The sequence below is a fragment of the Typha latifolia genome, chromosome 10 (genome assembly GCF_019914945.1).
Source record: "Typha latifolia isolate L0001 chromosome 10, TyphaL0001v2, whole genome shotgun sequence".
Lineage (NCBI taxonomy): Eukaryota > Viridiplantae > Streptophyta > Magnoliopsida > Poales > Typhaceae > Typha > Typha latifolia.
The window spans coordinates 4,342,153-4,354,647 of record NC_133095.1 but is presented as its reverse complement, the minus strand read 5'-3'; the positions used below and the strand labels follow the sequence as shown (position 1 = coordinate 4,354,647).

Below are 12,495 nucleotides of genomic sequence, written 5' to 3'. Positions count from 1 at the left end.
TAATTGTATTTTGAAATAGGAAGGTTGATACATGGCACAATATTTTTGTAGTGTATAAATTATTAATTCGGTTAATCGTCATATTATTTTATTATCATATTGTGTTAAGGCATTAAGTATAAACGACTCATTTATTGAATGTGTTATACATGTTGTGTCGTGTTACCCATTTAGTAACTGGGTAGTATTTGTGTCTATTAAACTCGACTCATTTAATAATCAGATAGTGTTCATGTTAGGGTGAATCTGACTCAGCCCAAATCTGACTTAATCCGAACCCGGTAACCCAACTTGATTGCCACCCCTATGCTTGACCCACTTCTGAGATAAAAAAAAGAAAGTCTAGATGGACACAATCACACAACAAGAGGAATCAAATGAGATTGCTTACGTGTAAGCACCTCCTTGTAAGAGGAGGAAATAGTAGAGGAAGATTCATGACCAACAGGATTGGTACTCTTCAGGGCTAGGGTTACATTTATGATGGAATCTACATCGTTGTCGTTGACTTTCCTCCTCCTGTCGTTTGTAGTGGTTAGGTCTTCTCGAAGGTCACTTCGTGTGGTTCCAAGATTGCCACTACGCCACACATCTCTTTGGCTATTGCTAGCTACACGCACCGAGAATTGAATGAAAAAAAAAAAATCTCAATGTGAGCTAATTATGAGATTGATGAGTGTATGTAACCTAGGAAGTCAGGGACTATAACTTTGAATAAGATAGTATATTTATATTATATCCTTATATGTTAAATGAGGCGAGTTAAAACTAAGTGAAAATGTTCAAATAACAATTTACATTTTTCTTATTTTTAATTAACACTGTTTTTAAGAATTTTGTAACTCAAACCTTCTCTTTTTTTCTATAATTTTTATATAACACTTGAGTTAATTTAATCCAACCATTTTCAAACATAAGGGTATCAGGACCGGGTGATTAGATCTAGAAAGGTTTTTAATCTGATAGGATGATTTAGGGTGGGAAATAGCTTAAAAGTGGATTGCTTATTGTGGGCATAGGTTAGAATTTTTCAAAGGTATTCCAGTAATTTAATTAGTAAAGTGTCATAAAATGTACACCAACATTCAAAAACAGGTGTTAATAAAAACAATGATGAAAATGTTGGATGTTATTTAAAAATTACGCTGGAAAAATTAAACTAAACTGCTAAATGAATATTTTTTGGTAAATGATAAAGGGCTTTTAAGAAAACAGCAATAAGAACCATAAGAACCGCTTAGTGCAGTGGTCTTTTTAAACTTTCCAAACATCAGAATAGTGACTAAATCCCCGTTATAAATATTTATTGTCACTAAATCAACACTTTAATGTCTGCAATCCAATAAAAATCCCTTGCCAAAGTTTGTGAATAAAATTCAGAAATAAGTGTCCCGTTACTTCCACTAGCACTATTCCGTAGTTGGAGAGTTTCACATTGAGGACAGCAGGATTAAATGGCAAGAGGGTTAATTGTAATGACATATCCACACATTGCTACTGTTATCATTCAGCTGAAAATTACTCACTTTTCTGCAGCATTTTATGGTGTTCATAATTTTTTCAATCATATGTGGGTTTCTAAAAATTAAGAAGTACAAAAATGACAAGCTTTCAAAACAAGGGCATATATACTTCGGGCACAATATCAAATGAACCAAATAGAAGCAGGTTTATTTATAACTTTCGCAATTGTAGAAGCCTAAATTTAGCTTCCACTTGCCAAAAGGAGCAGCAAGAAAAACATACATGTATACGCATTTCAGATTTGATAGCCTAGACAATACGGCTAAGGTCCGTCTACTTGCACAATATCTTCAATGTATTTCTTTACAGGGGCAACAGCGAGGCCATGCTGCTGCTTTTTTTGGAGGGGGGAGGGGGACTTGGTTCAATATAAAAGTAACACGGCAAACTTAAACTGCAATTGCAATTACATATGCAGTGCAAGATCGATACGCAAGCCCCTCGTCTTCCCTCGTCTTCAAAATTGAATGTTGTTGATAACTTTCAGCACCTCGCCCTTGCCTAATGTGCATGCGATTAAGCATCAACACACGGTCCGACCATAGCAGATCGACGCAATATAAAGATTCTTGGCCCATTTTTCCTGTGAAGCATGTCATACAGCAAGTTAGGTTTGCTTGAAGTCATTAGGTTCTCATGGAGGAAATTTCACTGATGGCATCAACCCATCCTTTACGAAAAGCAAAACACGAATACCTTCACATGGTTGCTTGGAAAGGCAGATGTACGAAGAGTTTCTTGTGTCTCATCCATCATTTTTCTTCTTGGTATACTCAATATAAATGCAGCTTGATCAGGAGTAGCTGCAGTGGAAGTTATTCTATAACCACTCTCCCATCGCCGATGGATACCTTCACTAGGATAAAGAAAATCTAATTCTACAACCTGCATTAAGGTAATGGTTGACTTCTGTAAGTAACTCATAGTCATAGAAGAGGATCATAGGGACATCCATGTATTGCACAATGGCAAGAAATATAAACTTGTCAACTTGTGTAGGCATAAATTGTAATCTGATACATATCAACCTGTATTATCTCTCTTTCTAAGGAGTCTATACATACAAAACCAGGGTTCTATCATTCAAAATCTTCTAATCACTAATAAGTAGCAGAATTTCAAACTAGAATTAATGTTTATAGATAATAAAGATATAGATGTACACTCTGGTTAAGAAATACATAGTATACCGTCAAGAAAAATGTAAAGTAAGACAAAACAAATAACATGCCCATCTGGAGGAAAGGAAAAGAAATGCTACTAAATATAGGGTTCAGCATAAAGAATGACCATAAAACTCTTCTACAAGATTGACAATTTTTAAATTCAAAGTAAAATATACTAAGAAACATTCCACAAATAGGATGATAAAATGACAAATTGTCGCAAGATGAGCCACAATATTAACAATTGCCATACTACCTGATCCGAAAAACCAGAATTCCTTGACATAACTACTCCCCATCGACTTCCAGCAGTAGTCATGGATGTAACATGAAAACCTTCTTTCCACTTTTTGTTAATCCACTTGAAAGGAAATGATTCACTAACTTTATAAGATTGTTGCGTATATGGAGTTCCTGTGGTAAAAAGAAGACAATATGTCACTATATTTGTAAACCATGGCGTAAGGCATTTTATGCATGTACAAGAGAATCAAAAGTTTGGCAAAGGAGGGCGACGGACAATCAAGACCTGATGAATCTTTGTATCCTTTTTTCTAATTTTCATTTAAAAAGTTGCAGATTAACTTTTATTTATACAGAGGTGAAGATACTACCTCCTAATATGGTGATGAGTCTTTGCATTTCATGCAGTATAGAAATCAGTTTATTGAAAGACAACCGGAACTTGTGGGCAGCCACTCCACCACCTAGAGCCTAGGCGGAAGGTGTCTGCCAAGACGGTCCAACATTTCTTTTATATAAAAAAATATAAATAATTATTTATAATATAATATATACTATATGTAAATTTATTAGAATAATTCACATTAATCAGATTAAATTATACTATTAGATTAATCACATTAATCAGATTAGGGTTGAACCCAATAGATTTGAAGTTTGTAATAGCATGTACCCTTGCGTATGTAATAGTCAGGTTTCAATGAACTCTTTCAAGGTTTCCTGGTAAATTGTAATAGTCAAGTTTCAGTGAACAACTTCAAGGTTTCCTGGTAAATTGTAATAGTTAGGTTTCAATGAACTACTTCAGGGTTTCCTAGTAAATTAATAATAATATTTTCATACTAACATTCTTAATGTACAAAAGGGCATTTTAGTCCATTTACATACCCTCCAAAAGGAACTCTCTTTTTTTACTTTTTTATGTCACATTAAAGATAATAATGACACTCATATTCTAGTTTACAACTAAACACCCAACTTTTCTTTAACTATTTTAAGGTACCTAATAAAAGGTTAAGAAATGAATGTAACTACCTGCATTCAAGTGCTGCACTTATTCTAAACGACGTCTTAAAAAGCTAGGAATTTTGGTAGATTTATGTCACGAACAATCTCCTAGGAAAACTACAAAAATTTGAGCATCTCAGACTTTTTTATGCGTACCATACTTTTCTCTGATCTAATTAGGTGTCAGCTACTAATGGGGATAAGCAGCCACCAGCCCAAGGGAGACAATCTTATTCAAATTGGGGCACACTGCTTTTGTATTTGAATCCCGATTGTGCCCAAACTTCTGCCACTAAGATACCCATATTACTCCTAACTGGAAGACCCACAAAACTTTTTAATGGGAGACATGAAAATGCTAAACTTTAGAGAAAATTAAATATGAGAAGGAACCTCACAAAACACCCTCTCTTTTTTGAGCATAAGGAAACTTTCTTCCTAATTCATTTCAGCCATATCAAACTGCCCTTCTACCATTCTCTTATCTTCCCTCTTTACCTGCTAACTCACTTCATTTTTGGTTCCTGACTAATTCTGTAATAACATTATGTTCACTCATTTATATATCAAACCATTGAAATCTTTCCCACAATAACACTAATTGAACAACGATATCTACCACACAAATTTCCATGTGAATACAACTTTTGCTTCGATAAAAGTAATGATAAATATAAGCTAAGGAGAAAACCTTTTCCACAAAAAACACAACTAGATTCAAACTAACATGTAGCAGAAGTTATAAACAACTTTTGCCACAACAAACACAACTAGATTCAAGCTAACATCTAGCAGAAGTTTTAAACAACTTTTGCCACAAAAAACACAACTAGATTCAAGCTAACATCTAGCAGAAGTTTTAAACTCAAAAGGTTTGTTTCTGCTGCAGATGCCAGAATTTAAAGTGCACATATCTCACAGTTTCATGACATAACACCTATTTAAAGGTTTGTTTCTGCTGCAGATGCAAGAATTTAGAGTGCACATATCTCACAGTTTCATGTCATAACACCTATTTAATGAATGAAAGCTGGGGAAGATTAACAGCAGTTATCCCATAAAAGATCACAGACCATGAAAAGGTAAAAATCTTACAAAAGAGATAAGAAAACATGCAACAATTTGCACAAACCTTTAGACATAACCACCAATGAACTTCCATTTGTTGCACCAGCTATAGCACTGATATAGTAATTCTTTTCCCACTGCTCCATGATCCAATCCTAAGGACCATAACAAAAATAGCCATTAGTGGAAAAATGGATCTATGACCAAAAGAAATTATACATTAACTGTGGTAAATGTTAAAACACACCTTATGCAGGAACACAGGTGATAATTCATAGACTTGAGAAGAGAAATTTGTTCCTGCATCCATAATGAGGGCCCAAAGGTTTGCAGATGATGCCACAGAACTAATATACAGACCATCTTCATTACCCTTCTCTATGTGTTGATGAAGTCTCGCATCTGCTACATTATAATGGTATCTGGGGAAAGAAACCAACAACCTTATTGATAGCAGAATTTAGAAGGGTCTACAATCATATGATTATTCCCCATGATTTAGGACACAGCCCAATGTATGTTGAAAAAAAGAAGAAAGAGATGCCAATATGCAGGTAGAATTTAAAGAGTACTTCTCTTTATTGAAAACCAGACAAAAGCTTGAGTATCTTAAATTAGAGTTAAACCATGAGCATAGGTGCAAAGCATATACAAGCTAAATGAAACTACATTATTCTGAGTTATGTGAAGAGACCATAACATGTTGCATATGTCAAACTGTCACCAAGAGATACTAAGGCAGAAGCATCAAAAAGGTTTACGGTTAAGTCTTTACACACTAAATCTTTCCATCTACTAAATATTCCATACCACCAGCATATATTCACTATATCACTGCTGAAAGATGCAACCTTATACATGCTACACCATTTTCTCTTTTACAATAATTACCTGAAGAAATTATTGGTTCTAAACGTTTTCTTTAGGTTATTTTTTTGAGTGAACCCATAAAAGGAACATCACTAGTATGACAGAGATAGAGGATTGTATATAGATAATCCATGTCAAGAAAACAGTATAGCAATGATGGTCGTGCCAATGGTGGCACAAAATCTGGCACGGGTTGCGTGAAGTTCAAAACGTATATTATTGATCCGAAATGGATCCATAAGAGTGGTAATTTAAAGGGCATTTTTTTTATCATGTGGCAAACATGATATGTAATGTGGAGCTCATTTTTTTTAGATTTTTCTATTTCAATTATTAATATTAGTTTTAATAAATATATTTAATCATATTATATATTAAATAATGTTTTTTTTATTATCGCTATATCTTTAATAAAATAGATCATTTACAAAAATAATGTAAAAATAAAAGACTCTAATATAGACTTTAATACATATATTCAAATCAAAAATTAAAGATTGACATGCTGAAGACCAAAATTATCTTTAAATAATCTATAAACTTTATCAAAAATATGTCAAAGGCATGCCAAATATGCCGACCGAGGATTAGCACAACCATTGTTGCAATATAGTACTTTTATGTAACTTGTGGTGACCAGCTAAAAAGGGACTAATTTGAGAAAGGGGATAAATGAAGCATTTGTATTTGCTTGTGAATCATGATTACCATTCTTCTAATGCCTATCAAATCATGTTTGAAATTTAAAGACTTGATTTTAGTTAGAGTAAAGCAAGGTATCTATAAATGAATTATTTGTTTAATTACCTCTGCTTCATTGGCTTCTTAGCATTGTAGACTGAAATCCATTGCGTTGCAGGACTTCCTAATCGAACTTTCTTCTTAGGCTGTTCATCTTCTTCAAGGTTTACGAGCAATCTTCCACGTTTCTGGCCAACCTATATTTGACATAGTTAATTTTTTAACAAAAGTTGCTGGATATAAAATTAAATCTAGGTTAACAGTTATTAGATGATGAAACAAAATAACCAGACTATCTACTGTAATGTAGTAAAACCTTTAAAGCACCATCAATTCTGATAGGTCTCAACGGGGCACATGGTTCAATTAAACTATCAAAAAGAGAGATGAGCTTTGAGTAGTTTGGCTCTTCATCAAATTTCATATTTGTCACAATCTCAAGAAATTGTTTGAATGGAGGTGGACAGAAGCAGCACAACAACTCTGGGGAAGTAGCCATTTTCTTCTTACAAACTAAAAAACTTTTATTGTCTCCCTGCATTATTCACCAAAATAGAACATGGTTAAAAAAATTAAACAATTTTCAGTTGCTGATACAAAGATAGTATTCAAGACTTTGAAAAGATACCTGATAACCTTGCCAGGGCAACCTTCCTCTAATGAGGAATACTAAAGTATAGGCTAGTGACTCCAAATCATCTCTTCTACTCCCTGTCCGGCCTAAATGTGCATGGGCACTTGCATATCTTATTGTACCTCTGCCAGAGGGAAAGATCAGCATGTGATGAAGAAAATATCTAGAAAATCTAGCAGGAAGAACCGAACCTAAATATATCTGGCCTCTGATCATAATCAACATGTTGACCTGATGATGCTTCCTTCCATCTAGATGCTGCACTAAATAGACATTGATCACATCCAAGATTCTAAGGGAGGACAATCTTATTTCTATTACCAAGGAAAACAAACGAGACGATCAGAATCTTAGGGAAGCCATTGAGCAGTGTCTAAGTAGTCTAGGAGATACCAATTGCCATATACTATTTTCAAGATAACCAGGCATAAAAAATTAAAAATTGATCTTTGTAAAGAGACGCACCCAAACCAAGATCAATTAGAAAAAGCTTTTTCTCATCAGCAGATCCAGGCTGACCAAGTAAAAAGTTCTCTGGTTTAACATCGCCGTGAACAAACCTTATAAAGAGAGAAGTGTCAAAGGAACAGACCGATGAAAAGAGAAACAAGATCCAACTAGCTGAATGAATGTTGAAAGACCAACAACAAAAGTTTTACCCCTTGGAATGAAGTTTCTCAAGAATTGATATGGATTCCACAGCAATGCAGGCTACCATATTTGGTGACATCCTGTGCCAGATAGTAGTGAGTAATACTGAATAGGCTTGAACAAGATAGCGCCAAATAAGATAAAGAAGAATATATGTTTCCTTACGCCTGCCCAACTGAATTCCAAACATCCCAAAGACTAGGACCAAGCATGTCCATTACCTGAAATGATTTTTCACTCGAACTTAACAAAATATATGCATTTCCAGACAACTAAGACAAAAACAGATGAAATTCAAACTGACCAGAATGTAGTAGTCTCCCTGACGGCCCTTGTAGTGAACCAATGGTATTCCGTAACATCCATTAAGAGAGCTTGCACCAGAAACCAACAGCTCAAGTAGATAACATAGCAAAATCAAACTAAAGATATAGTGAAACTTTGAAACATGAGAAATGAAAAAGATGCAATGCAAAAAGTTCTTACCTATACACTTGCCACTCATATGGTGGGCCATAGTTGCAACCCTTACTACTACGATGCTCAAATTTCAATGCCACCTACACAATATAAGAAAATATTAGAGAAACATCGAAAACAATATAATCTCTTGTCAATCAACAAAATCTATCTCAAGTGTTAAAGAGCAACCTCAAAAGCATCTGGCCCTGTACGATCTGTTCCACCAGATATCCTTCTTCCAACATAAACCTGACCAAAACCACCTTTACCCAGTTTCCTTTCAATCTTATATTGAGGAGAATTACCGACTTGAACCTGCCATACAGACAATATCTTTCAGTTAATAATAACCTTGCTCTGACCATCTATTGAATTACAACTGGCACTGAGGAAACAGAAGAGATCAAATGCCTAAGTCCTATGTTTTTAGTAGAAGATAAGGCAGCAGTAAAATAGACAAACCATTTTCCTGTACATGACAAGGTAAAGCAGAATAAAGAAAAAGAAAATTCTCCTGACACCACTATCGTTTTCTCACTAATTTTGATACATCAACAATATAATCTCCAAGTTAATAATATAATGCAACCAATATTAGCAATTGAGAGTGAGAAAAACAGGATCCGGTAAGCATGAGTGTTGAGGGAAATAAATTGCCACCAAATGCTTTGCCCAAGTTCTGGTCAAAACATATCATTACTGTCAATATCAAGAATTATACTCCACACCCACTAGATAATTTGACTCGGCAAAAAGAAAAACATTAAGAAGTTAAAGGAGCATTGAAACTGATTAAAACTTATCTACAAAAGGGCGGGATCTCGAATCCATGTATACAGCTATGGACATGGTAATCATCTTCTCAAACAAAATTCTTGTGAAGGATGATTGATGATTCCATCAACACTATTTGTTTCCTCTACAAGGTGCAAACAAACCAGTAAGCCCATATCACTCCGTCACACAATTATAGAATGGGAAGCTGCTTTGTCTCCACTACTTCTTTAAGAGAATGCAGGAGAAAGGCACTTCTCAATCTAATGTGATATAGTATAAATGTCCTTTGAAGATGGAAGAATGTCTGAATATAGAAGACTCGTCGTTCCAATTTTTGTGGGGTTTAATGAATAAGTTGGAATGGGCTTCGTGAAGGTCCAATTAAGATGAACAAAATGAAAAATGGTAACTCCGATATTCTTTCGTGCATCTTGTGAAATTAATTACTTAATTTACTGGTAACCTTTTATGCCTTTGTCTCCAAAGATCTATCTACAGAAACAGCAAACACCACCCAAAGAGCACTGCTCCTATTGACCAATATACATGACTACAGGTCAATTTGTTCAGGGGCTGTGATACGATCTGACCCAACAGATCCATCAAGCAATACCACAACATGTTAATGGAAAAAAAAAGAGAAGAAATCAATAAACCCTATCCCCCTAACTAGACTTGAGAGAGAAGAGAGAGAAAAAAATTCGTTATTGCTTACCCTAACTCACCTAAAGCAACCTATATATAGTCTTCTAATCAAACTAATCACTTAAAGAAAGAAAACAAACCCAAACTTCAAACTAATCACTTAAGGAAAGAAAACAAACCTAAACTTAATTAGACTCTTAAAATAAATTAACTTAACCAATGATCTAACCATTGAGCGTTTGAATAGCCTGGATCGGCATTCAAACGCATCGGAATTTGTTGTCTCGGTCAAAAGTGTCCTATATTCATTCCATGAGTCCAGGCGAATTGGACCGGCATTTGAACGCCAGTCCTCCTCCTCCTTTGCTAGCCGCTTGCTATGTCTCCTCTAATTAGTGAATTGAAATGGAGCAGTTAGACTTCGATTCCTGTCAGGTCGTAGGATGTAGGGAAGAAAAGAAAAGTATTGTTTCACATGCATTTTCATAAGACATTGTGATTTAAAGTCACGGTACCCATGTCCTTCAATTTTAGATTTCCCAAAACGGCAGTGCGCATGAGATGGAACTGCATGATTGGACTTCAACGAGTGAAATTGATATACACATCCATCAAGCATCATTAATTTACTGTACCAACTGTTGACCACAATGTTATTTTTGATGGTATTAAATAGAAGTATATAAGCCAACTTCTGTGAAATAACTGAGCATACAAGTGCATTTATGAGACATGCACTCCCATGCAGCTCTATACGTACTTATTGTGCTTACATACGCATAATTGTTTTTCACTTATGCATGCTTGAGCAAGGAGCCCCCATCCTTGCAAGAGGAAAACAAAGAAGGTGGGCACCCAATGAAAGTATGAAACATGTGAATTAGTCAATATCAAAGAAGCATTATAGTCTGGAACAACTAAACCAACTAGGTAGCCAAGCATCATAGACAGAAATAAAAACTAAGAGGCAAAATTCTAAGACTGACCTAGTTACCTAGAACCTCAACCAGAACACGCTAGAGAGGTTACATCCTTTACCAAGAAAGACATAAAATAAAGAAATACCTTTTCAGGGAGTGGGGCTGTACTAGCTTCATCTTCAGCTCCTACAATTTTTTCACCACTTCCACCATCCATCGGCAGATCTTTATCAGCCACGCACTCAACTGCTTGGTTTAAGAGAAAGTCTTGGGCTCCACCAACACCGGCTTCTCCAACAGCAACACCAGGAATTTGACAAGGCTGATCAGGGTCCAAGTCTATCACCCTAACACCTCTTCCTCTACCACCTGTTGGTTGCCTAGCTGGTGTTGCTGAAGGCCCTTGTGCTACTCCTGCAGCCTTATTACCTCTTCCTCTTCCAGTACCGCCACGCCTTCCTGCCCTATTAGGCGTAGGCACTACTAAATTTTCAGCTTGCTGAGGAGGTGGAAGATCATCAAGTTTCTTGGACTTCAACCGACCTTGTCGCGCTCCACTTCGCAACTCTGGCATCCTCTCCCCATGCAAGTCAGACACACATTAATTTCCTTGAAATCTCTTGCAATCTCCTCATCAAAAAGTAACACCAAGGAGAAATGCAAACAAATTAGATTCCACAGAAAGACCAAAAGAGTTCAAAAGAAACTTGCCTACAAATGAAGCATTGAGGATTGATGTAATGTAAATACTAAAACTCTAGCTCTAGTACAGAAATTGGTAACTGCCCAAATGATCAGAACAATATTCAAATTAACTATAATAGAAAATAGCAACACCACGAGAACACATGAAAACAACAATGGTAATCGTAAAGTTTCTCATGTGAATCATGGTAACAAAATATCATAAAACACTTTCTCGCTTATCAAATCAGAACAAGAAGCACGGCAAACGGAGGATTCACAATAATATCTGTAAAAAGGCGTCCTACTTTCCCAGCAGCACAGCCTTTTGAAAGGAATCAAATGAAGCTAAAAAGAAGAGCTATCTCCATCATCTGATGTCCCGATTTATTAGGGAAATTCTACCTTTTTCTACCAGAAAGCCATGGCCATCACCAAGACGGCATCGCCACTAGCAAAAGTGATCCGACCACCATCCAAACCTTAATCGACCTCCAAAACCAATCTCTACGCAAGAATCCACGCAAAGTACAATCTTTTAATTCTATTCGACATAAGCGATCACAAAAGAACACAAAGAAGATTCAACCTATCGATTCATCATATGAAACGCATCAAAATGAAAACTTTCCAAATCAAACCCACCGATCAGCCCCAACAGACCACCACCAGAAGAACATCATCCGAAGAACTCACCAAACAATTAAAAAATAATAATAAATCTTTTTTTTCTCAATAACAACCAGAAGCATCGGAAGAAAACACGATCGGACACCAGAAACAGAAGGATCGGCTTCCTTACGATCGGCCGTTCATCTCTCGTCTCCGATCCCGGCGGTGTAGTCCGATTGGGCGGCGGCGCGGCACGGCATTACGGGGCGACGGATGCAAAGGTGTGGGCTTGGTCCGGCTAGGGTTCGTCTCACCTCGGGAGTCGTGAAGGCGATTGGAGAGGAAGGGGGCAGGGGAGAAATGGAGATTTCTTGGAGTTGGAGAGAAGTGGGGTTGAAGGTGATGGGAGGAGGGGAGGCCAAAACGTTGAGCTATGTGTTTGCTTTGCTCTTCACCGCTATCCCAAATCTTGTACACAACTCATGCATGC

General features: G+C 36.2%; 1 protein-coding gene across 3 annotated transcripts; it reads right to left on the bottom strand.

The window, feature by feature from the left end:
- Positions 1-1,650: 1,650 nt before the first annotated feature.
- Positions 1,651-12,495, bottom strand: LOC140796587 (casein kinase 1-like protein HD16). Of its 3 annotated transcripts, none has more exons than XM_073149646.1 (17): positions 12,196-12,495; positions 10,855-11,336; positions 8,557-8,682; positions 8,392-8,465; positions 8,210-8,279; positions 8,071-8,126; positions 7,914-7,985; positions 7,720-7,814; positions 7,446-7,512; positions 7,249-7,378; positions 6,937-7,155; positions 6,687-6,817; positions 5,257-5,431; positions 5,074-5,164; positions 2,947-3,104; positions 2,221-2,409; positions 1,651-2,107 (listed from the first exon to the last, which is right to left on the bottom strand). In XM_073149646.1, the coding sequence occupies exons 2-17, from the start codon at positions 11,281-11,283 to the stop codon at positions 2,048-2,050; spliced, it is 2,142 nt and encodes a 713-aa protein (XP_073005747.1). In that variant the 5' UTR covers positions 11,284-11,336; positions 12,196-12,495; the 3' UTR covers positions 1,651-2,047. The 3 variants fall into 3 exon arrangements, with proteins under 3 accessions (XP_073005747.1, XP_073005749.1, XP_073005748.1); XM_073149648.1 differs by having other exon boundaries at positions 10,855-11,276; positions 12,196-12,493; XM_073149647.1 differs by lacking the exon at positions 12,196-12,495 and adding an exon at positions 12,137-12,151.

Coding starts and splice junctions, on each gene's coding strand:
- LOC140796587 (XM_073149646.1), bottom strand. CDS start 11,283: ATGCCAGAGTTGCGAAGTGGAGCGCGACAAGGTCGGTTGAAGTCCAAG. Junction 6,818..6,936: donor GAATTGATGGTGCTTTAAAG/GTTTTACTACAT, acceptor TGTCAAATATAG/GTTGGCCAGAAACGTGGAAG. Junction 2,410..2,946: donor ATTCTGGTTTTTCGGATCAG/GTAGTATGGCAA, acceptor ACCTTAATGCAG/GTTGTAGAATTAGATTTTCT.